The sequence below is a fragment of the Belonocnema kinseyi genome, chromosome 2 (genome assembly GCF_010883055.1).
Source record: "Belonocnema kinseyi isolate 2016_QV_RU_SX_M_011 chromosome 2, B_treatae_v1, whole genome shotgun sequence".
Lineage (NCBI taxonomy): Eukaryota > Metazoa > Arthropoda > Insecta > Hymenoptera > Cynipidae > Belonocnema > Belonocnema kinseyi.
In genome coordinates this window covers 8,697,015-8,724,540 of record NC_046658.1, presented here as the reverse complement: position 1 = coordinate 8,724,540, position 27,526 = coordinate 8,697,015, and the positions used below count along the sequence as shown (strand labels likewise).

At 38.6% G+C, this 27,526-nt stretch overlaps 1 protein-coding gene across 7 annotated transcripts in view; it reads left to right on the top strand.

Moving 5' to 3' along the window:
- LOC117167137 (alpha-catulin) overlaps positions 1-27,526 on the top strand; it is a 453,685-nt gene that overhangs the window by 262,023 nt on the left and 164,136 nt on the right. For all 7 annotated transcript variants that reach the window (XM_033351828.1, XM_033351833.1, XM_033351832.1 and 4 more), the window contains one exon: positions 15,498-15,657. In XM_033351828.1, the coding sequence (XP_033207719.1) occupies positions 15,498-15,657 (160 nt within the window). The remainder of the gene's footprint in view (positions 1-15,497; positions 15,658-27,526) is intronic.

Below are 27,526 nucleotides of genomic sequence, written 5' to 3'. Positions count from 1 at the left end.
GAGATGAAGAATCACGCGAAACATTGAATTCGCCAATTTCTTCCATTTCTTTCAAATGGGGATCGAGATATAAATAGAAGACCACCGAAGTCTTCCGAAGCTTCCAGATCGGCAATCATCGTACAGCATAAAACCGAAGTCGAATCGTGCATTTTCGGCTTGTACATGAACTCACAGTGGTAATCATGCACCTTCTGTTTTGCGGATCCCAAACGGTAGGTATGGTGGGGTAAATTTCAGGCACGATCTCGCAGCTCGGCAAGGACTGTTATTTTATCATTTGCGTAGCCAGAAAGGTATGTCCCATCCGGCATCTCTAATGTGTACTATTATTACGGTGTACCACCTGAAGCTGGGCAACTCAAAATTGTCCATGCTGGGCTCACTGGTGTCTGCGTACCAATTAAGTTTAGGAAGGATGGAAACTGAACTGGATCCCCCATCTTCGTTTCAAATTAACGCACCATAATGGGCCGCACATGGGTCAAGGAAAGAGAGAGAGCGAAATTATGACCACCTTATGAGCTAAACCACACCTAATCAGGCCCTCCGTGCGGTCGGAGGAATACAATGAGAAGGACGAAGGTGGACGATGGTATGCCCACTCTGATATAAGTACAACTTATAATTTTTCATGCAGTGCTGTTCACATGAATTTTCTACAGAAATGTTCCTTAACGATATTTATTATTAATAAAATTATTTTCACGTAAAAATAAAAGAGTCGTAAAATCCTTCAAAATACTTAAATTTAAGTTATTAGCCCTATGGTACAAAGGTCAAAAAATCGATGATCAATAGCAATCTCGACTACCATCCTCACTGGACCTATTATTTAGATATAGATAAATTAATAATTAATAAATACTTTTAAAAATTGATCAGCATTCGAAAAGAAAGCAAAAACCTTTAAAAATTCACATTACAAATGTAACTCAACTGTATATAAGTACTACCTTAATTAATTGAAGAACAAAAATCCCTATTCGATTCTAAGAGCGAAGTAAGTGATTAAAAATACTGATCAACCTGTTTAACACTTTTAATAGCAAACAGAAAATTGGTAAGGGGTCACTGCTAGTCATTGAGTATAAGTTTAATTAACATTCTAACTTTTTGCAAAGCAACAGTGCACACTGCACGTGCACTGAAAAATTGCTTATTTTTCAAAATTCTTTGATCAGAATTCTTGTAGTCATGAAAACCACTTCTGGTCTTCGTTCCCACGATCGCTAGGCAAACTCCAATCGCAGTACCAGCAATAAAACCCGTCAAATTCTATATTCAATTAGGCGACCATGTTAATCACAGTCCTGCTCGACAGCAGTCGTCATCCACTTCTCACCTCATCAAGAGGTACGTCCCGGCCATCGGAAAAATTACATCGAGTAATTTTTTAAGTGAGTCCATCTACGTTTCTCGCAACTTGATTTGCGAAGTGTCTGCCGAGTGGGCACCGGGCCTCTCCAGAATCAGTAACAAACGTTCGGGGACGTTAAATAAAAGATAAACGTGACCCTGCCTCATCACGCGAAAAATCATTTCAAAAATTAATTTCGGATGCAAAACTGATCGCACCTGTTCTTTACGAGATTTCCACGGGTGTCTCAAGAAAAGTGAAGCGAAATAAAGATGTGTGCAGAATAAAAAGAGATTCGAAAGTGAGTGCTCGTTTATGACATTTCGTGAATGTAGTATCGTAGGAAGTGCCAAGAGTAACATCAGAATCAGTTCAGTCATCCACCTTAATATTTAAAATTGCCGGAAATTGATAAACTATTTCAAGAAAGAGTAGAAGAAACGGTCCTTCATACAAATAAAGCACTAGGGCCTCACCTTAAAGGACTATTTTGTCTCTCTGGCGTACCAGTTATCACAATTGATAAAGTGATACGCAACACTATTCTTACTCTTCACATAAAAGAAATAATTCCTCAGAAAAAAACAACAAATTTTATATGCATATCAGTGCCAAATGAGAGAAATCGTCTATAAAGTTGTTTATAACAATATCAAATGTTGTTTCCTAGAATTACAATGTGTGCCCATCTTGTTCTTTACATAAAAATAAATTATTCCATAAAAAGAAAAACTTTGCTATGAATATAAATACCAAATAAGTGAATTTGTTTATAAAAATTGTTTATAACAATAAAAAATATTGTTTCCTAATACTATTTTGTGTACCATTGTTATTCTTCACATAAAAACAAATAATTTCGTAGAAAAGACAAATTTTTTATGCATATAAGGGCCAAACAAGTTAATTTGTTCATAAATATTGTTAAAATTATTAACTATCATTGTTTTTTGGTGCTTGTTGGCAATTGAAAATTGATTCTTTACAGTTTTCTAACAAAATCTATGCAAGTTATATATTCGCATTCCGAATTTGCAGCAGTTAACAGTTATATCCTTTAATTTGCTTGTAACAATTAAAAAAATGCAGGATATTGATTTACAAGTTACAGTTTCGTTCAAAACAGTAAATTTACTAATTATATACCTTTTTGCAAAAATATCAATGAATTTGACCTAAGGATAATTCCTTAAATTCCGTAAAATTCTTGAATTCCGAGATTCCGTGAATTCATCGGATGCCAAAAAAATCTTAAATTTCGTGCATTTTTTGAATTCCTTAATTTCCGCAAATTCCTTGACTTCCGTGAATTCCGTGATTTCAATAACTTTCATTATTTAAGTGACATCCTTGAAATTCGTGAATTCATTGATGTACGCTAATTCCTTGAATTCCTCTAATTACGCAAATTTTTTGAATTTCGGAAATTCTTTGAATTACTTGAAGTTCGTCTATTCCTTGAATTTCATTTATTCCTTGAATTCCGTGAATTCCACGAATTCTAAAAATTCCACGAATTCCATGGATTCCGTTAGTTCTATAAATTCTGCGAGTTTCATAAATGAGATGAATTCTATTTATTTAATAAATTCCACAAATTCCATGAATTTAAGGGTTTTCTTCAATTCGGTGAAATATTTGAGTCCAGTGAATACCTTTATTTGCATTCCAAGAATTCCACGAATCCCATGAGTTCCAAGAATTACATGAATTCAAAAAATACCATTAATGTCACGAATTAAAAAAGCTCCATGAATTCCGTAAATTCCACAAATTCGATGAATTTCAAAAATTCCATCTATCCGATGAATTCCATAAATTATCTGCCTTTAGTGAATTCCTTGAATGCAGTGAATTTCTTTCATCCCGAAAATTCCTTAAATTTTGCGAGATCCTAGAATTACGTAAATTCCCTTGAATTCCTTGAATTCCTTCAGTTCCTTTTATTACTTGAATTCCGTAAACTTGATGAATTCCTTGTATTGCATCAATTCCATTAACTCCTTGAATTGCACAAATTGCATGGATTCTACAAATTTCATAAATACCGTAATTTTTAATATAAATTGTGTCATGATTCCCATGATTCCATGATTTCTTAAATTCTCTCAATTTCGCGAAATCCTTGAAATCCATGAATTCCCTCAATTCAAAGAGTCACATAACTTCCGTGAATTACATGAATTCTTTGAATCCGTGAAATCCTTCAATTCCTGGAATTCCATGCATTCCTTGTGTTCTATGAATTTTTTAAATCCCGTGAATTACGTAAATTCCGTGAATTCCTTGAATTTGTTGAATTCCTTGTTACGATGGACCCTCTATGTGGGCTGGCATCGAAAAAGTGTCATTGCCATGCTTCATGGTATCCGTGTAACAGATAAGTAAAGAAAAACAGTGGTCAGGCTGAATATCCGAGTCTTGCTCTGCATTAACTTATTATAGTGGGTTACACGAATAGCTAGGGAGAGAGCGAATATAAGATCATCGCACGGGTCTAAGCCACACTTAATCAGACCCCCCGCGCCGAGAGAGGATTATAATGAGACGAACAGAGGCGGGCAGCAATCACGCCTCCTTCATGAACGACTTTCAATTTTTCCTGCGGTGCTGATACTTGCACGCTGACCTCAGCCACAAAACACTTAATATTAACAATAATAATCATCCCAGATAAAAAATTCCTTTGGATCAAACTTTAAGAAGAACAATCGGCATGCGATAAGTTAATCTTTGGCAGCGATCTGTGGAGATTAGGACCGGAGTTGAACAAAAATCATCTATCCTGCCTCCAGCCATTAAGAAAAAACCCTCATTCAGAAAATCCGTACAGTTGCTTAACAATATAGATAATGTCATTAAATAAATCAGGAATGGTTATCAACCCTGATTTATTCAACAACCTAGCCACAGCAGGTACCCGCAATGCATGAAAAATATATATTGAACCTCCACCTATTTCATGCTCACCTAATACTCTTAAGTTCACATTTGACTCAGCTACTATCCTCAATCGACCAATTGATCGATTCTTATCACCGAGGCGGATTTGAGCCCCTGTGGTAAGAAATCTCAACCCTGCTCCCCTTTGTCTAGGAAGCTAGTAATTTTGATGCACTGATATTAAAATCATTTAGAAGCCCAAAAAGAAATTAAACTAAAGGGAAGAGGCTAGTGTTAATTAAACATTATTAACAAACAAATTAGCCATACAGAAATCAACAAACATCTGTCAATATTTGATTGGAACGAGGTGAAGAAACCTAAAATTGTCAAAATTAACTTAACTAACTCACTTGCACACAAGTTCATGTACACATAGTTTATTTATTTAAATAACAATTAATTGCAATCTTTACTTCACCCTATAAGGAAATAAGTGATTAGAAATATGACCAAATTTTAATTGCTCCCTTTATATCGAAAATATCGAATCCAATTTGGATTGGAGATGGTTGCTTGGATTTTACTTTTATTGATTTAAATTTATTTTCTCTCATTCCATCTCGTTCCAAAGGGAAGTCAGAATTAAAGATCACCTTGCCGTCGGCATTTCACCTCGCGGTGGACTCGGTACGCGGGTTGTCACTCTCACAAGTACATATATCGGAAGGGCAGTGAATAACAAAGAGGGTTTTTGCGACGTTGAGCTGAGTAAAACCAATAGTTGGAAAACTATAAATTCAATCAGCTTTGTGCAACCAGTGTTATGGTGAAGCTTAGAACTAGAGTGGAGTGACAGTTCGCCCGCCGCATCTCATGAAGTGAAGTTGAGTGGAGAAGTGGTGAGCGACGCTCCGCGACCATAAGGAAGTTTAGGCTATAGGGAAAAAGGTTAGAAATTGTATTGTATTTTTTTCAATTAACTTCGATGTGTAATCTCTCTGTGAATCAGGTATCGCTCTCTCTCTCTCTCTCACTCTCGGTCTCACTTATGTTTCTCTCGTTTCAACCGGAATTAGGGTTTAAGCACCAATGAGTAGGGGGGGGGGATATTAAATATCCTTGTTGTGAAGATTGATTAAACCCACCGGAGGGTGATTGAAAGTAGTACATTATTAAATTTGTGGAAGGAAAGTGATTAGCCCGTCATCTCCTCTGCTACCGTGGAGATAGGCGGTAAATTTCAGAAAATGTAGATTTGTAGTGTAATTTTATTTCTTGAATAAAAGACATTTATCTTAATTCTTATTAAAGACAAGATGAAGCGACCCGAAATTATTTACACCACCCAACAAATTTTCAGAACTACAAAGGTTAGTTCTCCCAGTCCGAGAGTAGAATTGTAAAATCGAACACCACAAAAAAATAAAGATAGGTTATTCCCTTCTGGATTGATTTACTAGTTTTGTACCTCCGACAAACGAATTCAAAAGCGTTGGGATACTCCACCCCGTTTTCCAGTAGGTAATTTTTCTCGAATTGAGTGAAAATAATTCAGTGCTTCACAGAAAATATGATGTCTCTCACTGCTGATTACACAAGTGCCTGGGTTGAATAATAATTAAAATAATTTCCCTGGCTTTATTTATGCAATCAAATCTGAGATAATTGTCTCGTTATTATAACCACTTAAAATCAAGTCAAACAGCTGGAATTTCAGGAAGTCTAGACAATCCTAACGGCCAATCGAAAACCTTCCCAAAGGTTTAAGCTGCAAGCCTAAGGGCCAAAACTTTAATGCTTTTAAGTGATTTGCTTGTTTTTGAGTTTATTAGAAAAATGTTTTAGGTTCTATAGATAACCGACAGAAACTTTTCCGATTTTATATCTGAGATAAAGTTAGAAAATATTTCGCCGATTATTATAGTTATTCAAAATCAATTCAATAAACATGGAGTACAGGGAGTCTAGACAAACCTAATGGCCAGTCGAAACATTCCCAAATTTTTAAGCTGCAAGCCTAAGGGTCAGCACTTAAATGCTTTCAAGTAATTTGCTTGTTTTTGAGAGAAACTGAACTAATTCTCTTCTGACTCAGGGACCAAATCCTTTAGTTAGAATAATTTTATTACAATGAAATAATTAATTGAAAATGCAAGGAGAATAGACAAGCCTAACGGCCAGTCGAATCCTCCCCTAAGATTCAGGCTGCCAGTCTAAGGGCCAGCGCCTGAGTGATTTACTGATAATGATTTCGGTTTGAATAAATTAAAGAGAGAAGTTAGCTTCGTTTTCGTCATCCAGCAAAGGGCGCTCTAATTTTATGCATAAGACATAAAATTAGAATCACCCCAAAATTCCCTACGCACAGATGCCTCCCGTTGTGTCCGATTTAATGGCAGAGTACGAAGGTCAACCCCCTACTGGGATCAGTATTTCCTCCCCTGCTTTCCGTGGCAGTAACGTGGGTTTGTCTCTGTGCGCCAGCGTCAATTTTAATTTCATTTCTGAAGAGGCGCTATTAATACGGCTCACCAGGTATGCCCCTATTGAGTACACGGGGGTAGGTTATAGTTACCGAACGGTAGGAACAATACAAATCACGGTATTCGGCGCAACCTTGTTCTTTAAGGTTATCTCTTCATTGAGCCCTGTAGGGCAGACAAGGGTTAACGGAATCTTGGGACAAGTGGCCGTAGAGTCTCTGGAATTATAGGGAATAGTCATAAACAGTATAGACGCAAAACTAACTATTAATTGCCCCCAATATGAACAGCATACAAAATGTATGACTCAAACCTGAAAAGGAAGTTCAAACCTAGAGTAGGGAAACAGTTTAAAGGGCGTCAAGAACTGCTTAAACAGCAACTACAAGCTGAAAGTTTTCTGTCAAATAAACTGCTTGTCCAAGAAATAAAGAAAGTAGGGCAACCCTCAGGGGAAGTAGTCAACATCCCTGTGAATATCCGTTTCGTAGGTCCCCTACCGCCGAAAGCAGAAGATATCTTCACACAAATCGAAAGTCCCTGCGAATTTGATTGCCTTTTTAACGGTGCAAACTCCCATTGAACAAAACCAAGAATTTGAGGCCGGCACTAATAGTATCGAAGTAATCGTGATCGACTTACCTTTAGAAGAAGCGCTAGAACAAAGAACCGCGGCACGAAATCAGGAAATTAGAATCCTAAATGTACGATCGTTAGCTGCTGATTCCGACTCAGATGCAGAAACCGTAATAGTCACAACCGACCCCGAGGAAAGGCCAGAAATAGAGATGGTATTGATGGAGTGAGTGAAACGGTGTTATTTTTGTTGAAGACACTCACTTTTCGAAAGGTCCCCTCCCACACCTTTCTCTGTTGAAACTTTGCCCTATTAATACCCCTTTTTGATCTCCGGATGGGAATACGAGAAAGAGAGAGACGAATCTAGAGAATGCTGCCCTGAAGTAATGTGACCTTACTACTTTTCTCATTTATTTAATGAGCTGAGGTGCAAACGTTGCGTAACGATCCTAGCGAGGGTTAGAAATATTCTAGGTGAAGAGGGTCGCACCAAGAGCTTGCCAAATGCAGGATTTGGTAAATAATTGTCCTGCTATTCGATTGTGTTACTTCCTTTTTTTTTTTGTTTTTTGTAGAAAGGTCTGAATTTTACATAGCGTAAGTCGGCACTCGTTTATAGATTCACTTACTTACACTCGGTAGAAGGTAAGGTCTAGTGGATTAAAGAAGGTAAAATCACGCCCGCGGAACTTAGGGCACTCGAGAAAGTCGGCAGTCAAAACTGTTTACTTGAAGATTGATTGAGGACTCCTCACGGCTACCCTGTGTAAAGCTCACTTAAACGAAAAGAAAAATAATGCCGAAGGGCGAGACGAGTTCGAACCCCAACCCAAATCAAAGTACCCCTCGCTTCGGCGGTGTAACACCCAACATAACTATTCAAAAGACCGGACCATCAACCACGGACATGAGAGAGGTTATGGCTTACGCATTAGAGGGGATGACCCTACAACAATGCACCTTCATATCCCCACTTTCGACGGTAAAAATCCCCTCCTTAAAGACTTTATTCAAGATGTAACCAACGGTTTGGCCTACGTAAATGAAACCTCCGAACCCTCTTCTGTGAAGGTAGTCCTCAGTAAATTAAAAGGGATTGCCAGGGAAAGTGTGAGAGATAAAACCTTTAATAAAATACAAAATCTAATTACCCACGTATGTAAACGGTTTTCTTCTATGAAAAAGTATCAGTTGTACTTCGAGTCAATAGTGAATTTGCGAATAAAGCAAACGGAGAGTGTCAGTGACTATTACGACCGTACCTTGGGATTGCTTAGTGAAGCGAAGCACTCTTTAGATGAGAAATACGCGTCACCAAGCAATGACACGAAAATAATTATGAAGTCAGTAACAGACTCCGCGTTGGACGCCTACATCCGAGGTTTGTCCGATGAAATAGCCATCTTTGTGGATACTTGCAACCCCAAGGATTTGCATGAGGTCTACGAACATGCGTTGCATAATAAGGAGAGACAATGATATGCCCACAGAGTAAAGGCTACTCCAGTATCCACCTTTCATTAATCCCGACATAATGAACCCCGCTTGAAGCGTACAAGATCACCCAGCCCCTACTCAATACAAATGGACAAGAATAAAAAAAACGAAGAATGGAGAAAACGAATAGCGCTACAAATGCATATCAAATTAATCCAGCCTCTCTACTTCAATATCCCTTTTACGGCTCCACGCACTCACCCTGCAACCCCCTATATCCACCAGCCTACCCGTATTAAAGTCCATTCCCTCCAGACCACTGCGAGTCCTCAGGGCCGAAAGAGAAAAAGAAGATTCTTCAGTAGTTAGCCTAGTTGCTCCAGAATTCAGGTGTCGGAAAGCCCATTTTTTAGTAGATTCAGAGTACAATATCAACCTGATAAAAATTTGGGCGTCGAAAGGTACGATAATTGTAGGAACCGAACTTATCAATATTTTCGGCATCACGACCAATTTAGTCACAACGCTTCGCACTGTGGAACTCACCATACTTGGAAAGCCGGTCAAATTCCATCTGATAAAAGACACCTTCCCTATCTCGGCCGACGTCATTAAAGGTCGACCGTATTTAAGGGAAGAACAAGCGCAGGTATCGTTTTGATACAGCTCCCTCGTTGTAATATCCGACCCTATAATGCCCATACCGTTCGTCGATATTGAATCGGTGGAAGCAAAAAGGGAACTAAAGGATGACAAAAAACCGTTCAACCGGATCTTAAAAATTGGGGCCCGGACTAAATAGCCAGTGGAAATACCAGTGGCAAATCGAGAACTAACGGAGGGATACCTCCCCAGAGTCAACGCCCGAGAAGGTACGGACCGTTAGAGCCAAGTAAACCTCTGGGCGAACGTGTTGCTGAAGTCCTACACACCAATTATCTTAATGATGAGGAGAAAAAACTCATACAAGGTTGCATCAATGACTTCGCCGACGTATTACATATCCCTGGAGAAATGCTGAGTATCACGAATAGGATCCAGTATCGAATTCCCACACTAGACGATGCAGTGATATTGAGAAAACCATATCGCCATCCTCCAGATGCATTGGACCAAATTGACATTCAAATCGAAAAATAGTTCAAAAGTGGTGTCATCCGTCCGTCACAACCACCGTACAATGCGCCACTAATCATAGTCCCCAGAAAAATTAACGCCTCGGGAGTGAGAAAGTACCGGGTCGTTATAGACTATAGAGTCCTCAATAAAAAGGTAATCGGCGACACCTATCCTTTACCTAATATTACCGAAATATTAGAACAACTAGGACGAGCGCGCTATTTTACAGTATTTGACCTGGCAAGTGGATACTATCAAGTAGAAACACATCCAGATGATAGGCCCAAGACCGCATTTTCCATTTGGAGAGGACATTTCGAGTACTTAAGAATGCGCATGGGTATAAAAAATGCTCCCGCAACCTTCCAACGCCATGTGGAAAATGTCTTAAAGGAAATGCTCGGTAAGGAAGCCTTTGTATACTTGGACGACATAATAATCCATTTGCAAACCCTAGAGGAAGACGATAAAAAGGTTCGGAGACTCTTCAAATGATTGAGAAAAAGATTAGAAATATGATCAATTTGAATTGCTCCCGTTTATATCGAAGATATCGAATCCAATACGGATTCAAGATGGTTGCTTGGATTTTACTTTTATTGATATAAATTAATTTTCTTTTATTTAAATTACTGAGTTGTCAACTATGGACAGTTTCAGAATACCTATTTTGAACGTAAAAGGAACTAATAATGGAAAATCCCTTAGTTGACGCGGAAGGTGGAATTACACTAATAAAAGTAGAGAGACATTATTAATTATTAACAGCAAATTTAATCAACATCTAAATTTCATGCATAGCAACAGTCTATACTGCACGTTCCCTGCAAAATTGCTTACTCTCAAAGAATTTTCAATCAGCTTTTTCGTAGTCACAAAAACCAAGTCTGGTCGCCGTCCAGATGCAGTATCAGCAATAAACCCTACCCAAACTATCCATAACATTGCCTATAAGGTTCATCCTACCTGTTGCATCGAGACAGTCGTTCATCACTTCTTCCAGGTAACGGAACCAATTTTTCCAAAGGGAAGTCAGAGTTAAAGTCCAACTTGCCCGTCGGCATTTTACCTCGCGCGAGACTCGGTACGCGAATTGTCACTCTCACAAATACGTATATCGGAAGGGCAGTGAACAACAATGAGGGTTTTTGCGAAGTTAAGCTGAGTAAAACCAACAGTTGGAAAACTATAAATTCGATCAGCTTTGTGCAAGCAGTGTTAGAATGAAGCTCAGAACAAGAGTGGAGTAACAGTTTGCGTGCCGTGTCTCATGAAGTGAAGTTGAGTGGAGAAGTGGCGAGCGACGCTCCGCAGCCGTAAGGAAGCTTGGGCTATAGAGAAAAAAGGTTAGAAACTGTATTGCATTTTTTCAATTTATTTCGATGTGCAATCTCTCGGTAAATCGGGTCTCTCTCTCTCTCTCTCTCTTACTCTCACTTATGTCTTTCTCCTTTTAACCGTAATTAGGGCTTATGCACCAAGGTAAAGGGGGGGGGGGGGGTATATCAAAGATCCTTGTTGTGAATTGCATGTATTCCACGAGTTTCTTGAATCGCACGGATCCGATGAATTTCATTAATGCGATGGATTTCACGAATTCCATTGATTCCACTAATTCCATGAATTCCGCTAATTTGTTGAATTCCGAGAATTGCCTGAACTACGTGCATTCCTTAAATTCCGTCAATTGGTTTGAAATCCGTCAATTCCCTTAATCTCTTTAACTCCGTGAATTTAGTAAATACCTTCTATTCCATAAATTCCTTGAATTGTACAAATTTATATTGTAATTAACATTGTGAATTCTGTCAATATTTTTAATTCTTGCAATTAAGAAAATTCCTTATAATCTATGAATTACGCGAATTGCTTAAATAACGCGAACTTTTTTAATACCGTGAATTCCTTGGTTTCCCTGAATTATTCGAAATCCTTTAATTTGTGAATTCCTTGTATTCCATGAATTTAATGAATTCGAAAAATTCTGTGTATACTACGAATTTCTTGAATACCGTTATCAATATTGTGAATTCTCTTGATGTTCGGAATTTAATGATTTTTCTGAATTGAGTATAAAACAGGTAAATAAAATAGAGGACAAGAAGAGTTATCAGGGAATCGCGTGACACTTGCAATAAATTTGATAAATGCCGAGGACATGAAATCATCCTAATTTCAACCCTTCCCCTTCAACTTCCTATGCGGACAAGACAGATTGTACGATCACCCAAGGAACATCACTTCCAGCAACCCCAACCAAGGCGAGAAAAGTGCTTAACTACAGAAACAGTCTTCACATACAGGCCATTAGCTCACCTTGCCACTAAAGTGCACGTCGACTAAAATTAGTGCCAAGAATGAAATCCCTTGAGTACAAAAGCCATAGCACGACCCAACCCATTTGGTCGTGACAACACCAACTCCGACGACGCGTCCTCAGAAGACAGTGATGACTCCGATTAAACAATTTATCGAAGGGACTATTGTACGCTCCCCAGCATAGGACCCACTTATGTGCCTCCAGTTAAGAAACCTGCACCTAACAGTTCACCGATCTACCTCCGTAACGTTTGGTTCCCTAATATATGTAGTAAGCCAACGGAGGTATACATAGATGGTGTATGCGTTTATAACAGCGAAGGAGAAACAGAAGGAGGGATGGCAGTTCAGCTTGGCCAGGAGCATCCTTAGAATCCTGTTAGGACCAAATGGTCCTAACAGAGTCTAACCTGAAATCACAGCTGTATCAGAAGGAGAGGAAGATCAAGAGCTCTCACTCCATTTGAAAAATATGGATCCTTGCACCGAACTGAAAAACCCACTTCCTGAGAGGGTAACTAAATTTGTATCATTATTTCAGCATCACCTTCAGCAAAGAAATCAAATTGATTCACGGAATTCCGTTTTAGAGCCCTTGGAAACACAAGAGACTCCTGTGATCCACGAAGTTAAGATGCGAAATCGCAAGAGTACAGTACTATTTAGAGATTTGCCTGAAATGATGGGATTTCCCATCGTTGGGCAGCGACCATCCAGTTGGTTTTTGTCTTAGACTCATCTCAAGGCTCCTATTTTCTTCGCCCGATCTAATCCCCCCCCCCCACTCCGAATGACACAAGATTGAATAAGTTTGGAAAAGGCTTATAGACTTACCCCTATAGATGGATCTACAGGACCCCGTATAACAGGAGGGAGTGAAAACATTGGAACAACTTGAACAAAAATTCTATAATTTTAGCTAGCAATGTCAGAAAAATGCCAATCAGTTCAATTTGATACATGGAACCTGAGCAGGTCTTCAGCTATTGACGTTACTATTTGTGATTCATCTACATCGATCTAAAATTTTAAATATCGGAGCCACCTGCTGGGCTTGTTTAGATAAGAAACGAACATTGAGTAGTTCATCTATCTTGAAGAAAGATTTAGTTTTATCACCGGAAATACGTCTCGACCTTCCTTGATTGTCTGATGAGTCATCGGAAGCTCCACTACCATAAGAGGACTTAAGACGAGCTTAAACATCCAAAAGGATTCATAATTACCATTTATCTCTCTTCACTGTGAGAGATAACCTGAAGAGTACTTATACGCATGCTGAATCAGTTGCTATGCCACGAATTGATTTACCAGCGCAGAATCTTCAGCCAGCCTAAATTCAGTATCTATGATCCCACTACATCGAGATTTCATGACATCCTCATGTTGCAACCAATTTCAAGACAGAAGAGACCTCTTGTCCTCATCAATAAAGTGTCATGTGGTGTAGAAAGGGGAGAAATTCCCGAAAAAGTATCAGTAGTCAGTGGAAAGAGCAAGGATTATGGGTAATGCATTTTTGTTAAAAATTCATAGTCGTCGATTATCGTATTATAAGAAATCGAACACGAGCGCGATAGCAATAATTAAGACTGAAAATGCGATAACTCTTTATCTTTCTTCTTTTCTAAGACATTCAAGCCCGAGCGCGATTTCAAAATTTCGATTTACAATGTTTATTATTAATAAACATTGAATAAATAATTTTATACGTTAATAATATCTCCCTAACTACCTATTTTCAAATTTTTGAAGTAATTGAAGCTTAAATTTCAATAATCGATAACAATTACTGCTAAGGGACTCATTGATTTAACTTTTCAATAATATAAGTTTCGTCATAGATCTTAAAAGTTTCTATTCTCCAAAATGAAGACAGGTACTAAGAATAGATTTCTAAATTTTACAATAAATATGAAATTTTTACTTAAGAATAAAGCCTCAAATAAAACATAATATCTGTTATGAGGTCCGGAAACTGTTGTCAATTGTTGAAATACTGATTTTAATCATTTAAATGATGAATTTAACTTTGATTTGACACTGGCACACGTGCTTTCAAAAAAATGATCAGTCGATGCTCAGTAAGCATCAACGTTTTGAAGTCACGCCACATCCTGTCACCGTTCCCACAGCGATCAATAAATCTATTTTCAAAACTCTGCAATAATCCCTGCCAAATCCTACTTCCCCTAGGTAAAGAAATCAAAGCTTACTCTCTTCAACATAGTTGATAACAAGGCGAAAATAATAAAAGCTAAGTGCGATTCCCACGAAGAAAGAAGCCTGTGTTATCCACTTCTGACTTTATTCCAGTAGCATCAACCGGCTTATTTTAAGTGTCGTTATGGACACTACGTGACCACCAGACTTAATGTCTTTTAACTGGAACGATTGTAGTGTCATCTTGCGTTTGTGGTGAGTTTAAACTGCTAAATTAAATTAAATAAGAATTTAAAGAAAAGTACTCAAAAGATCGGTCCGCGCGCGAGTGTGGCACGGAGGTAATCGCGAGTGATATAACATTAAAATTGTTTTTCTTGTTAACAAATAAGCAGTAAAATCATCATTCATACCGTTATATACGTTTTTATCGAAGTGTTTTCTTAAAGTTTCAACCTTAATTCCCTGTTTGCGTGTTTTTAACCTAGAGGGTTTACGTTGAACATAAAATCTTAGAAATTTATTCGCATATACGCACATATACGTCAGTCCATACCGACAATATTGGCCCTTTCCAGATAGATGTACAGATATGGAAAAAGATTAGTTAAACAGTCCTACAGATATCTATGTATAACTAGAACCAAATTACGCAAGAAAAGTTAATGTTCAGTGAAGAAACGCTCATTATTTTCCCCAAGATTTTTTTAAATTTCTCTCAAAGTTCTTATAATGAACTGAAAAATTAGAGAAAATTTCCAAAACCTTAAGAAATTAGATAATACCTACAAGTTGAGGGAAAGTTTCCCTAAGTAGATGGAAATTCATGCAAAAGTTTCTAAATATTTCTTACTATTTGGGGAATTAAATAATTCGTACTAATTGTAGGAAACATTATTCCGCTTTAGGGAAAATTCCCTAAATGTTCAGTTAGATTTCACATAAATATAGAGAGTATTCGCAAATCTGTTTCGGGGGAAATTCCGATATTTCTTCTGTAATATCTCACAAATTATTTTGGCGAATTTTTCCCAAGGTGAAGTAGGGAAAATTTCAAATTTTGGTGTAGATTACTTTAACACGATTTTGGTAAAAGTTTGAAGTGTATATATGATGTATAAATTCTAAAGTTATTATTGAATTGTCATTAGGTATGTAAACTTTTGAGACACATCGCTCGATCTGAATCTTTACAAGTATCAGTAAAGTTCACGGAAATAAATTTGAGAATATATGGACCACAAGTTGTAACAGCAGCTCATACACTCGCCAGGCATCCGACTAGTAAAATCGCTAAAGAAAATCTTGAAGGTAAGGAATGTGTAAACTCGCTTCAGATGTATTTTATGAGTGACATGGGGAGACTTATCTTATAAACATACTTTGAAGTCTAATTCCGAAACATTAGGTATTTTCACTAGGCAGTGAATAATGATTTCATCCCCTGCTAAAGATTTTTCTCCGACAGATTGTAAGACATTAAGAAGTGTCAGATGTTTTTCGTGTTCAATAGTCGGCTTTTAATAGTTTGAGAACACGCTTGCGGTCAATATGTGGAAGTTAAAAAAGTTAAAGTTAAATTTGGCCCACTCACAACATCACCCAACAAGCGGTTGTTACTAATCATGGGGAGGGGGAATGTTTTAATGAAGGTAGTTAGTATACAATTGACATCATTTTTCGAGTTTGTTGGTGTCCGTTATTTATTCGTCCACTGTAATTCGTGCTTTCTATTCAAGGCAAAGTGCATGCGTTACGTAAAGCAACTAAAAAAATGGTGTTCAGCGGCTTTATGCTGATTTTCTTTGTTTTCAGCATGATAGATTTAAAACGAAAGATTTGAACTTTAACTGGATACCATGTGGAAGAATCTAACACGTTGCACTGATTTTTAATATGTTTCCAAAAAGTATCAAGTGGTTGTTTCTTGACCTTTAACCCCGTGTTCAAAAAAGACATACGTACTAGAGTATTTTTTAACGGATTCTTAGTATTTGGTTGAGAATACTAAAAGAGTGAACCACGCTTATTTTGAGGGCAAAAGTCATGTCGAAGAGTGTATTGTAAGTGTTATTATAAAATTCTTGACAAAAATAGTTTCACGTCTAAACTAACAGATGACGGTGTACGCCAAGTGCAAATAAATATAGCTGACGGCCAGCTGCATGTTGTTTATATCATATTTTCATAAACGTAGACGTCACCTTCCTGGCTGGAAAGAACGTGTAGGAAGTGTTTCATGTGTTATGCGCTAACTCGCCCGAGTTGGAACCTTTGTGCTTTGAGTTTCTGACCGGCTATCCAACTCGCTAGTAAATATTAAGCACGAGACATAGGCCAGTGATTCCAAAAAAATAAGAAAGCGAAAGAGCTATCGGGATCAGTACCTAAAAATCAGGTCACGTTATTGATTTAAATTCATAAAATGAAATGATTCTCTTTGAATTGTTTGATTTCCGAGAGCGAAAAGATTTAAGAATAGTAAGTTGTTAATCGAGTCGGAAATCGACTACTGGATAAGATAATGCCGATTCCACCAAGCTTTTGACGAATGGAAAATTTGGGGTCTCCTGGCAGCCGAAAGAGCAGAGAATGGTTGAGTGGCTCGGTATCTCCATACGGATATGAAAGAGCAGAATTCACACCTCCCGGCGCTGAACGTACGAGAAGTTCGGCATTTTCAGCTACTCACGAACAGATTGAGCCTCTGCTGTCAGGCATTAAATGGCTGAGAAGCTCAGTGTCTCCATAAAACGACGACAGAGACAACTTCAAGTCTTCTGGCGATGATGGTATGCGAAGTTCAGCGTTTTCCAGGTACTAATGAACAGATTGATCACCTACCCGTAGGGAGCAAATTTTTGAGTGATTCAGTGTCTCTAGACACCGACGACAGGTAACAATTCACACTTCCTGACGATGTATGTATACGAAGTTTGTCGTCTATAATTCAAACGCATCCAGCGATGACCAGCGATTTTGAGGTCTGAAGAACTTTTCTTACGTAGAGAACACAGGCCCACGAAAGAAATTTTATTATCTGTGTGAAAGACTAGTGCATCCTTATGTATTTTGAGCCGCCTAATCGAAATCCAATTTCAGAATTGGAACTCAACGGTAAAATTTTCTCCTAGCCGAGAAGGGTAGCGAAAAATTTAATAAAGTCTAGAATATGCGAAGGTGATGATTGTGAGATAGCAGAATGCTTGTACTTTGCAGCTAATAAATGCACTTTTATGCATTTTGAGCCCCTGAAACCAAACTCAACCTCAGAAATTCCTATAGGCGTTAGATTTCCCCCCTAAAACAGGAGAAAAACTTAAAATCAAGAAAATTCTAGGAGCTGCTCATGTAATATTTGTACGATTTTAACCTGACACGTGTCTTTATGTTTATTCACTAGATGAAATCAAATTCGATCTCAAAATGAGACTAAAGTCCGTCACATTTGTCCTAGCCTAGGGCAAATTTTAGGAAATTGAGAAAAACATACAGTTTTTACGCAGGTTTATTCATATACACTAAAGTTAATTGAAGTTTGTTAGTGAATATAAATTCATCATATATCTCGGGTCTCTGTGCGCAAACGTATCCTCAAAACGTGTATACAGAGCTTCTCTTTTCTTCTAATCTATTAAAAAAGTGGAAAATTAAAAAGTAGTCTTAAGTTTTTATTCAGACTATGCTTACATGTACAGAAAACAATGAATAAGTACAAAATCTGTTTGTATTTCGAGTATCAGGGTTGAAAATAATCATACATTTCAGCGTTTATGACTGCATGTATATGTAGTTTATATTCTTAAAATCGTTGAATCACATCACAATTTCGTTAGATTTTAAGGAATGTTTTAAGTGCGGTTTTGCGCAGTGTTCCTGTAGTGGGTAATTTTTAAACAAAACCCACTGCTTTTTTAAAAATAATAGATTTTTAAATATCCTTGGATACTTTGAGTTAAGTACAAGGAATTTTCATGTTTAACCGATAAACTCAAACTTTCTTACACGTACTATACCCACGACATCACGAAGTTCCCAGCGATAGGTGCAGAGCGTTTGATACACTAGAACTCCTACTATCTGGGTGTCTCACCCAAGCGGGAGCGATGTATCTCTACAGACATAATGCGGCAGTGAGAGTTGTTAATTGCCACCTTCATGGCTCTTACGGCGTTGGCGGCGACCATGCCCCGCCGAACGCTCCGAGGTAGATGGTCAATTTTCCAAAACGAGAAGTACTAAATTTTCTAAAATTATGATTTTGGGACAGCAGTCTCCGTTTCACGTTCAAGGCCTGACATCGTTCTCTAAGAATTCAAGAAACAAACTATATTTGTAATTGAATTCTTAGCTGCGGCAGACTACAAAATCAGTGTTAAGGAGAAGGAAAAGGAGCAGAAGTATCAAGAAGTTAAAGGGAAGCTGGAATCACTGAACCCAAAATATTCGGTTAAAGTAATTGTCCTTGTGAACGGTGCTTTTGGAAATACGAAACTATCGCTAGTTCGTAACCTAAAAGCCATACCCGCGTGCCCACCTAACTGACAATCGTGAGACGTGGTCATAAGTTTGATTTGGCACGGTTCTACTGGAAGCCTATGTTCGTTTTAACTGGCATTTGCTCCCAGTTTGTTCCTGCTCAGTCGCATTAAACATGCCAATAGCTAAACGGCACCTGGGTAAAATGAGTTCCAAGAGTGACTCTGAGATATTGAGTGACCTTCTATAGAATGCAGCCTGACCCAGTATTGCCAGGCCATCTAAGGGTGAACAATGCCTTTTCTTAGCTGCTCCTGGAAATAACTATGGCTGCACCAAATAAAGTTTTGTATGCAGTTTAAAATGATCGAATGCGTAGAGCATCCGACAATAGGTTAGCTAACAGTGCCAAATGCACCTGAGTTTAAGGTGCTGCACAAAATTTAAATGGAAAAGCAATGACAAACGACCGAGATGCGCACAGATTTGAGTGGACAGATAGACTCAGGAATGACATGCTGGACTTCAACTATTAACTCTGTGACCAAATGTTACATTACGTACCCGCATACTCTGTGGTACCAGAAATACCCAGCACTGTCGCACATTTCGCAACAAGCGTTGCCAAACCGAGTCGAGAACCTTTTGCAAATGGAATATGTAGTGAAATGATTGCACAACGATTGCAAGAACAAGCCGTAGAAAAGAAAAAGCCCTTGAGAGATTGACTTGTCAAAAATGGAGTGTATACAACAAAGAGGAAAGTTGTAACAAATTATTGAACTAAATTATTTAGTGTTTAATCCAATGATTCACATAATTTGCATCTGTATAATAAAATATATACTTCTATGTTTTTCTTCAAGTGGCTTGTGTTTTTTGTTACTCAAATCCCATGGAAGATTTTCACTGACAAAATTATTTGTTGTTCTATTTATACTGTGTTTCAGAAGAATTCCAAAGTAATTTATTTCAAATATTATCTATTAATATATTAATTACATTATTGAATGTCAATTTGTAGTTTTGTTAAGCGAAAATACTATAAATCAAAATTTTTATTCCGGAAAAGAGAAAAGCAGGCAAAAAATTTCAAGTAGAAGCTTAAAAGAAAGCTAAGCGCCATAGAACGTTGTTAAATCCAAAGCAAATAGAATGACCCATTTTTCGAGCAAAATTGTTCAGAATAGTGATATGAGCGATAGTAATCATCCTTTAAATTTTTCGAACATTTCGGAGCCACGCAATCAGACCCTACAGAAAGAAGACACGCAATCGAATGCAAGTTATGTTACGGCAATCTTGCATAACAATAACCACCTCAATAGCATTAATCCATTTTTGGATTCATTTTTACCAATTCAAGATACATTTAATAACGATCATATTCCTCCTTAGCATTTAGACAATAGATCCAGAGTTCAAATGTCTTCTCCTAGTTTAGTAAGCGATTTGCCGACATCTGCGCGCGTCCGAACTAGGGATGATATCCATGCTATAGTTAGGAAATAAAATAATAAATACGACGGGAAACGCGATGATAGTCAGAGTAATAACAATAACAATAATTATCAGAAAAATGTGGGCAAAGTGTGAGGATAGAACATCATAGACACTTCTTACTTAAATGCACAGAGCTAGCCACAAAAGTAAATGAGCAGAATCTGGCAGATCAAAAACGCTCATTATCTGTAAAAAGACTGCTTTCAGCTTTTGAATTAGCTGCTATCAAAATGGAAGTGAAACAGCAGCTTCCTATTGATGAACTCGCCTTGGAAGATGTGGATAACGAAGCCTAATTAGGCGTTCTCTGCCCAAAATGAACATCACAAATGATCTGCGTGCACTAATAGCACATTTCGACAGCAAGGTTCTACCAACATATTTGAACGTAGCACAAACTGCGTTAGAGGTGCAAACTCTTGTATACTGTGCAGCTGTAGCAACCGTTAGAACGTTGGGCCAGCAAGGGATCAAGATCCACCATGGAAGATCAGGTCGGATATGAATGTGAGCAAACTAAGGTGCAAATTGGGTCGATTAACTCCATATAAAAAAGGAAATAGAACGAGAAAGCTGATAAACCATGTTACTAAAATCATCCACCCTCGGCACTTCGAGACATTTACATCAGCCATATAAGATGAAATTTTAGACGCTTAACGACAGACGGTTGATGTTCTTACTCCTAGACTTCGTCGGTACAAGAAAAGTAGGGCAGAAAGGCAAAAAAATCAAAACTTTCAGACAGATGAAAGAAGGTACTATCGTGAACTGAGAGTAAAGCCAAATAACCAGCAAGGCACCGAAGTCCCTCAATTGAAAGATATGACTAACTACTGGTTGCGTGTTAGGGGAAAAATGAATAGATGCAACTTAGACACTGCGTGGTTCAAACTGGAAGAAGTAAGGGCAAGAAATAGCCTTAAAATGCACCTGACAAACATCACAGCTTTAGATATTTCAGCGGTCTTAAAAAGGGCAAGTAATTGGAAATCTCCAGGTCCAGACATGGTGCGCAACTTCTGGTACAAGTACCTAACGAGGGTGCATCTTGCGTTGGAAAGGTGCTTTCAGAAGATCATTAAACACTCAGATCTGATGACAGGCTTCATGCTCCAGGGTACTACGTATATGTTACCAAAAAAATCAGACGCTCAAAATCCATCTGACTTTCGACCGATTACCTGTCTTCCAACAATTTATGAATGTCTTTCAGCTATCATTGCAGAAAATTGCTTAACGAAAATTTGCAGTCAACCTATATAACCAAGATCCACAAGTATAGCGAGTTAAGGCAAGGAGTAAAGACCATATAGAGGAATGTGAATCATGCATCTATTTATCTTAAACATTTAGAATTTAGTAGGGTAATGGCAGCAGCACAGAAGGCGGTTTTATTAAACACCTGTCGCATTATAAGAAGCTTTCTTGACCATCAGGAAGCAAGCGACTAAAAACCCGTTGAGTGGCAGATGGTAGCTCTAAGAAAGCATCCAGAGGTGACTGTTGTGACCTCCAACGCTCGTGGCCGCTCGTAATTGTATACCTACAACATCATCGCAAGAGGTTTCAAGCATCGTATTAAATTATTCGAATTAAGTTATAACATTCTAATCTCATTAGTCTGTTGACTTAGTCCGTGGCTATGATGTATAACGGGGTTCATCTGATTAAAAGTTTAATCAAACATCAAATAATAATAGAGCTAATGACGATAATAATCAAGGTAAGAACACAATCAATGGAACCAAAAAAAACAAGGCAGCGTAGATTGTGGTAAAAATAGTGATGAAAAGCGCGATGATCGTGCAAGCCCCAAAGCCACGAATAATAATAATAATAATAATAATAATAATAATAATTCAGTTGATAATCCAGGTAGCGCTTATGCTGTAGCAGGCCCCAGAGGTACAAGTTGCTCATATGCCCAATCCTTTCGGATATCATTTGCCCTATTTTAATTACGGCTCTGAACCTGGTTTTCCTCAGGCACCTATGATACCAGCTAATTTCGCATAACCTCCATTGAGTGCCTACGCCACTGAAGCGTCTAACAAAACCAAGCATAGTAGAGTACTTTTTGCTACTACTGTGGCAAATCCGGTCAATACTCGTCGAGCTGTATCGGATGCTCGTGACCCTGGCCGGGAAACGAATATGGGCAAGTGATAGCAGGGTCCAATTACTTCCCGACTTCGTTGTTGAGGCCCCTCAGATTCTCTTAGATCAATTAAATATGGTACTCGACGAGAGGTGCCTGTTCATTACCGTTTGTTTGGAAGACCAACAACTAAACGGACTCTTTGATCCCGACTTATGCTGTACCTATATGGGGCTGCACCTATTTAAAAGTTAAGTGACAGTATTTGGAGAAATTATCAAGGACAGAAAATTGGTTATGAAAAAAAACTTGCTACAAAAAATATCAGAAAATCGTGTAGCAGTTGCCGATGTTACTTAACTGAATAAAGTAGTTCAAGCTTGCTCTGGCATTAAAGGAGTTAAGCCATCAGAGGGTATATATTTGGATGATTTTCTTAACAGAAAAATTCCTCTAATGCCCACCAAGCATCCAGTAACACATATGGTGAAACACTATATTGATATCCAGGGACATCCTCCCATCAGGCAAGCTACCTACCCAGAGGCTAGAAGATGAGTGGATTATAAGCCCAATTAAAAGTGAATGGTCTAACTCTGTAGTAATGTTTGAAAAATCTAAAGGAAATTACAGACTAACTGGCTAGAGAGAGTTCTGCATATGGTTATAAACGCCGGACTTAGAGTCAATCCAGACAAAAGCGAGCTCAGGTCCAGTCAGGTACGTTATATCGGTTCTCAGGTTGTTAGAACAGGAATACACCCAGACCCCGAAAAGATTGAGCTAATAATATCCTATCTGGCTCCCAGTAATTTGCGTAAACTTAGACGGTTTCTATGCATGGTTTCGTGGTATAGGCGGTTTGTGAAAGATTTTGCCTCAAAATCTGAACCCTTTTATCGATTACTAAAAAAAAACGAAGATTTGAATGAGAAAATGATCAGGAAAAGGTTTCTGCTAGATCCAAGACCCAGATCCAAGACGGTGAAGAACACGTCATAGCCTTTGCTGGCAGATCTATGCAGGGCGCTGAGAAAAACTATACTGTAGCTGAGCAGGAATGTTTTGCAGTGGTATAGATAGTTTCAAAATTTAGACCGTATCTCGACGGACACTACTTTATAGTGATTTTAAACCACAGTAGTCTCAGATGGCTGTAAAACATCCAAGATCCTGCTGGTAGATTGGGTCGTTAAGCCCTTAAATTATGGTAATATTTTTTTTGATGTCAAACACAGAAATCGTGCCCCTCAATACGCACCAGATGCTCTCTCACGTTTGTTTGAGCCGGATAAAGAGATAGTATGTGCTATAGCGGATGCAGACGGTTTTTGGTACATCCCAAGGATAAAGTTGGTCCACGAGATGCCTTATCAGTTTCCTAACTGGAAGTTAGAGGGCAATCAGCTATATTTTAGTCGGCCTAACCATCTCACTGATCCATTGCTACCGGATTTGGAGGCCTGGAAACTGGTTCTACCCATGGAATTTCGCAATAAAGCAATTAGTGAATCACACGACATTAAGACGTCTGGACATTTGGGTATTGATAAAACCTCCCAACGTCTTTCGTTGCTTTACTTTTGGCTTGTCGTGTTCAGTGATATTGCAAGATACGTGCAAGGATGAAAAATCTTCCACAAGATAAAGGTAGACCAGGCCGGTTCTTTGAGCCTGATGGGCAAAAGGGTAATAGAGCAACTTTGGTCAATTTTAGCAGCGGAAATGATGTTTCTGTTACCACTTAGTCGCATCGGCTATCCATACGTCTTGGTTTTTTAGGAAATGTTCACTAAGTGTATGGAGGTCCTGGCATTAAGGAAAGCCAATGCCCTTAATATCCAGAAGTCATTTGAGAAAACGGTTATATGTATATGGGAAACTTCCAAAGTATTGTTTACTGACAATGGCATCGAGTTTGTGAACAAGTTAATTTTAAAAGCCGCTGTCGTACAAAGTTCCACTTCAGTATCGCCAGGGCTCTTAAACTATGTTAGAGAACCTAGGCTGGCAAAGTCACTCCGAAGACAGGAGGAGGGAGTCTCCGATATCGTGCCCCTAACTGTAGAGGATTTGGAGTATAGCATATAACGATTGTTGAGCCTTAGGGATTTAGTCCGATAGATTATGAGATTCAAGATGAATCGGGAATACTTCATATGGCCCATAGTAAGGACCTTAAACATTATTGGTTAATTAATCGGGGCTTAGTTAACGAGAAACTTCTTAACAGCATCGTTCGGATACGATTCAGGCGCTACGGAGACGCAGATGCCATGCCAACAAGCGGGAGCTTTTCGTCTGTCGACGGACAGTCGACCAGGGCCCGCTGCTTCGGACACGAAGAGAGGCTATCGACAGACAGAACCGGTTCCCCCCAAAGCAGGGATTCCCCATGATTGGCGTTACTGCCCAATCTGGATGATGCTGGAACTGATGCTGCAACCCCTTCACTTGTCTCGTCGAGACAAAGGGATACCCTGGACGCATATCACCCGATTATACATGCTCTGGTTGATTCCATCCTAACGCGACTCTAATCGTTGTACAGTTAGTTTGCAAGCTCTTTTCCGTTAGTTGTTAGGTTGTACAGTAAGTTTCTAAGGTTTCTTCGTTTAGCTGTTAGGCTACATAGTTAGTAACAAGCATTTGTTGTCGTTGGAGTTCGAGTTTCGTTTAATTCTTAGTTTGTATTTTTAGTTACGAGCATTTATTGCGGTTTGATTTTGAGACTGGTTGAGTCATTCTGTAATATAATTAGTAATAAGCACTTGTTTTTTTCTTATCGTTTAAGTTCGAGTTTAGTTGCGAGCATTCCTTATGGAACTATGATTTATAGATTCATTGCTTCTATTCGCTGAAAATTGCACCAGTTTCCTTTGAACCAGGATTTGTCAATTTCAGAATAGCTTTAGAATATAGCAATACTTTTCTGTTAATGGGTCTGGTAGATATCAGACTTAAATCAAAAGCATTACGTTCAGACACTATTATCATCACGTTTGGGTATGTCAATCGCTGCCAAAGATTACATTTCCCCCTTTTCTTCTTTTTTTACTCTAAAAAGACTCAAACATGTCAGCACAAAATCACCAATTAATCTAAAACCGCGAAACTATTTAATGACCAGTAAAAAATCAGAAATCTAAACAATTGAGGAATGAGTCTAAAAATTGTAATATGTTCAATGAGTGCAGATGAAGTTAGATTGACCATTTTTTATTATTTTACCTGTTTTAGGAGAAGGGATCTTCAAGTAATTGTAAATCGTCAATCTTAGTTTAAGGTTAAATAATGGTGTTTATTTAGGGACCAGGCGTCCTGCCTTTGTTTCCTTGGAGTCCGACGTCCTGAAAATCCTAACAAAACCTTCGAAATTTTGTTTGACTGTGCAGAAACTAATGAAAACGATGACTTCGAGAATTGCCACTCACTACTCGTCCGAAGTAAAGTGCGGCACCATCACCGGTCACCCACTCACGGTTCACGGGGCCACACCCTTTCACACTTGGACGCGATATTTAACCCATTTCATCAAAGGGTAATTGTCACCGACAATTATTTAAAAGGACCCGTCGATTTAGTATTATACTCAACACGTATCAAAGCAAAACGGGCGTCCATCAATACTTCTACCAGCGCGCCAGACGGTGACAAGTACACTACCATCGGGTACAGTTAAGATGAAATCTACTTTACATACTAGCGATGTGTGAGTTATTCTTTATTTATTTGCCCTTTTTTTTAAATTTTGATATAATTCAATTTTGAATGTATGTCATACTTCCAGACTCGTCAATTTTACCAGGGTGGAATCCGTGTTTCCAACAACAACACGAAATTGTTGGCTCACTCGAGGTCAGTTTATTAATTTTACATTATTTCCGTCGTGGTCTTACTTATAATCGCCCTGAACCGAACAAGTATTTCAATACTTAAGTGGGCGGAAGATACCATTCGTTTCAGTATGTACTATATAACTATAGATTCCAATCAATTATCGACACGTAAAAATTTAATTAATTGACAGAAGAAATTGGTCATGACCTTGTCCGGGGTCAGCAACTTACTAATTTCAACGGCGCGTGCCTACCATTTCAGCACACGTCGTTGAATGACAATTTAATAAAGAAATCAAGACAAAAATTTAGTAAAGGACCTTACCTGGCAATGTCTTGCGATCCCGAGTATTTCCTCTCATCCAGGCGAGAACCGAAGCGCCACTTGTGTCACGAAATCGACACTAAAGATCAGTGGAGAGAGAGAGGCACGAGGGTGTGGACAGTCAGCAGTTGGTCCCTCCGCAGCGTGATGGCGCGCGTCGATCCACCATGGCATGATCCTGTGTTTCCCAGCACTCTTGTGCGAGCGGAATTCTCATCCACTGCACATGTGCTGGGAAGCCTTCTCTTCTTGGTCCATGACTACGATTATCGATAGCTAATTATATTTTTTAACATTATTTTTAATACGTTTTTGTACGGTGGCTAGAATACCCCGTCACTATATATATGTGTATATATATATATATATATATAAATATGTATACCATTCGGAACGATTCGGTTCGGTTTTGATTCCTCTAGAACCAAACGGAAGGGCCTATGACAAAGCCACCGAACGCTTCCTCCGGTTGCGGATAAAGGGTGCGGTTCAAACAACAATGCCGACCACTTTAGAACTAGGAAAGATAATGAAGATGGATTCAATGCGATGGATCTTCGGAATCTCGAGAACTGCATGCTCTGTGGGGATGGAAGCACCCGGATCTTTCGCACTTTTCGCCTCAACGTCTGCGAAATTCTGCCGAACTACTCTAAAAAAGGGGCTATGTAAACGGAACGCCTACTCTACGAAACGTAGAACAAGGCGGTAACAGAGAAAGAGAGAAGACAATAAGACCAACCTCGGCCAGGCATCTGATATAAGAAGAGTATTGCTTTAAGACCCGGAGAAACATCAACATCCAGGTTTCTCTCCAGACTAAAGATCTATCTGAAATGGATGACGAGCTTCGTGGACATTTTTCCGGTGAATCCGACCTCTGAGCTATCAATTATTGTGTGTATAATGCAGCGAGAGCTTTGGCCGATGCGA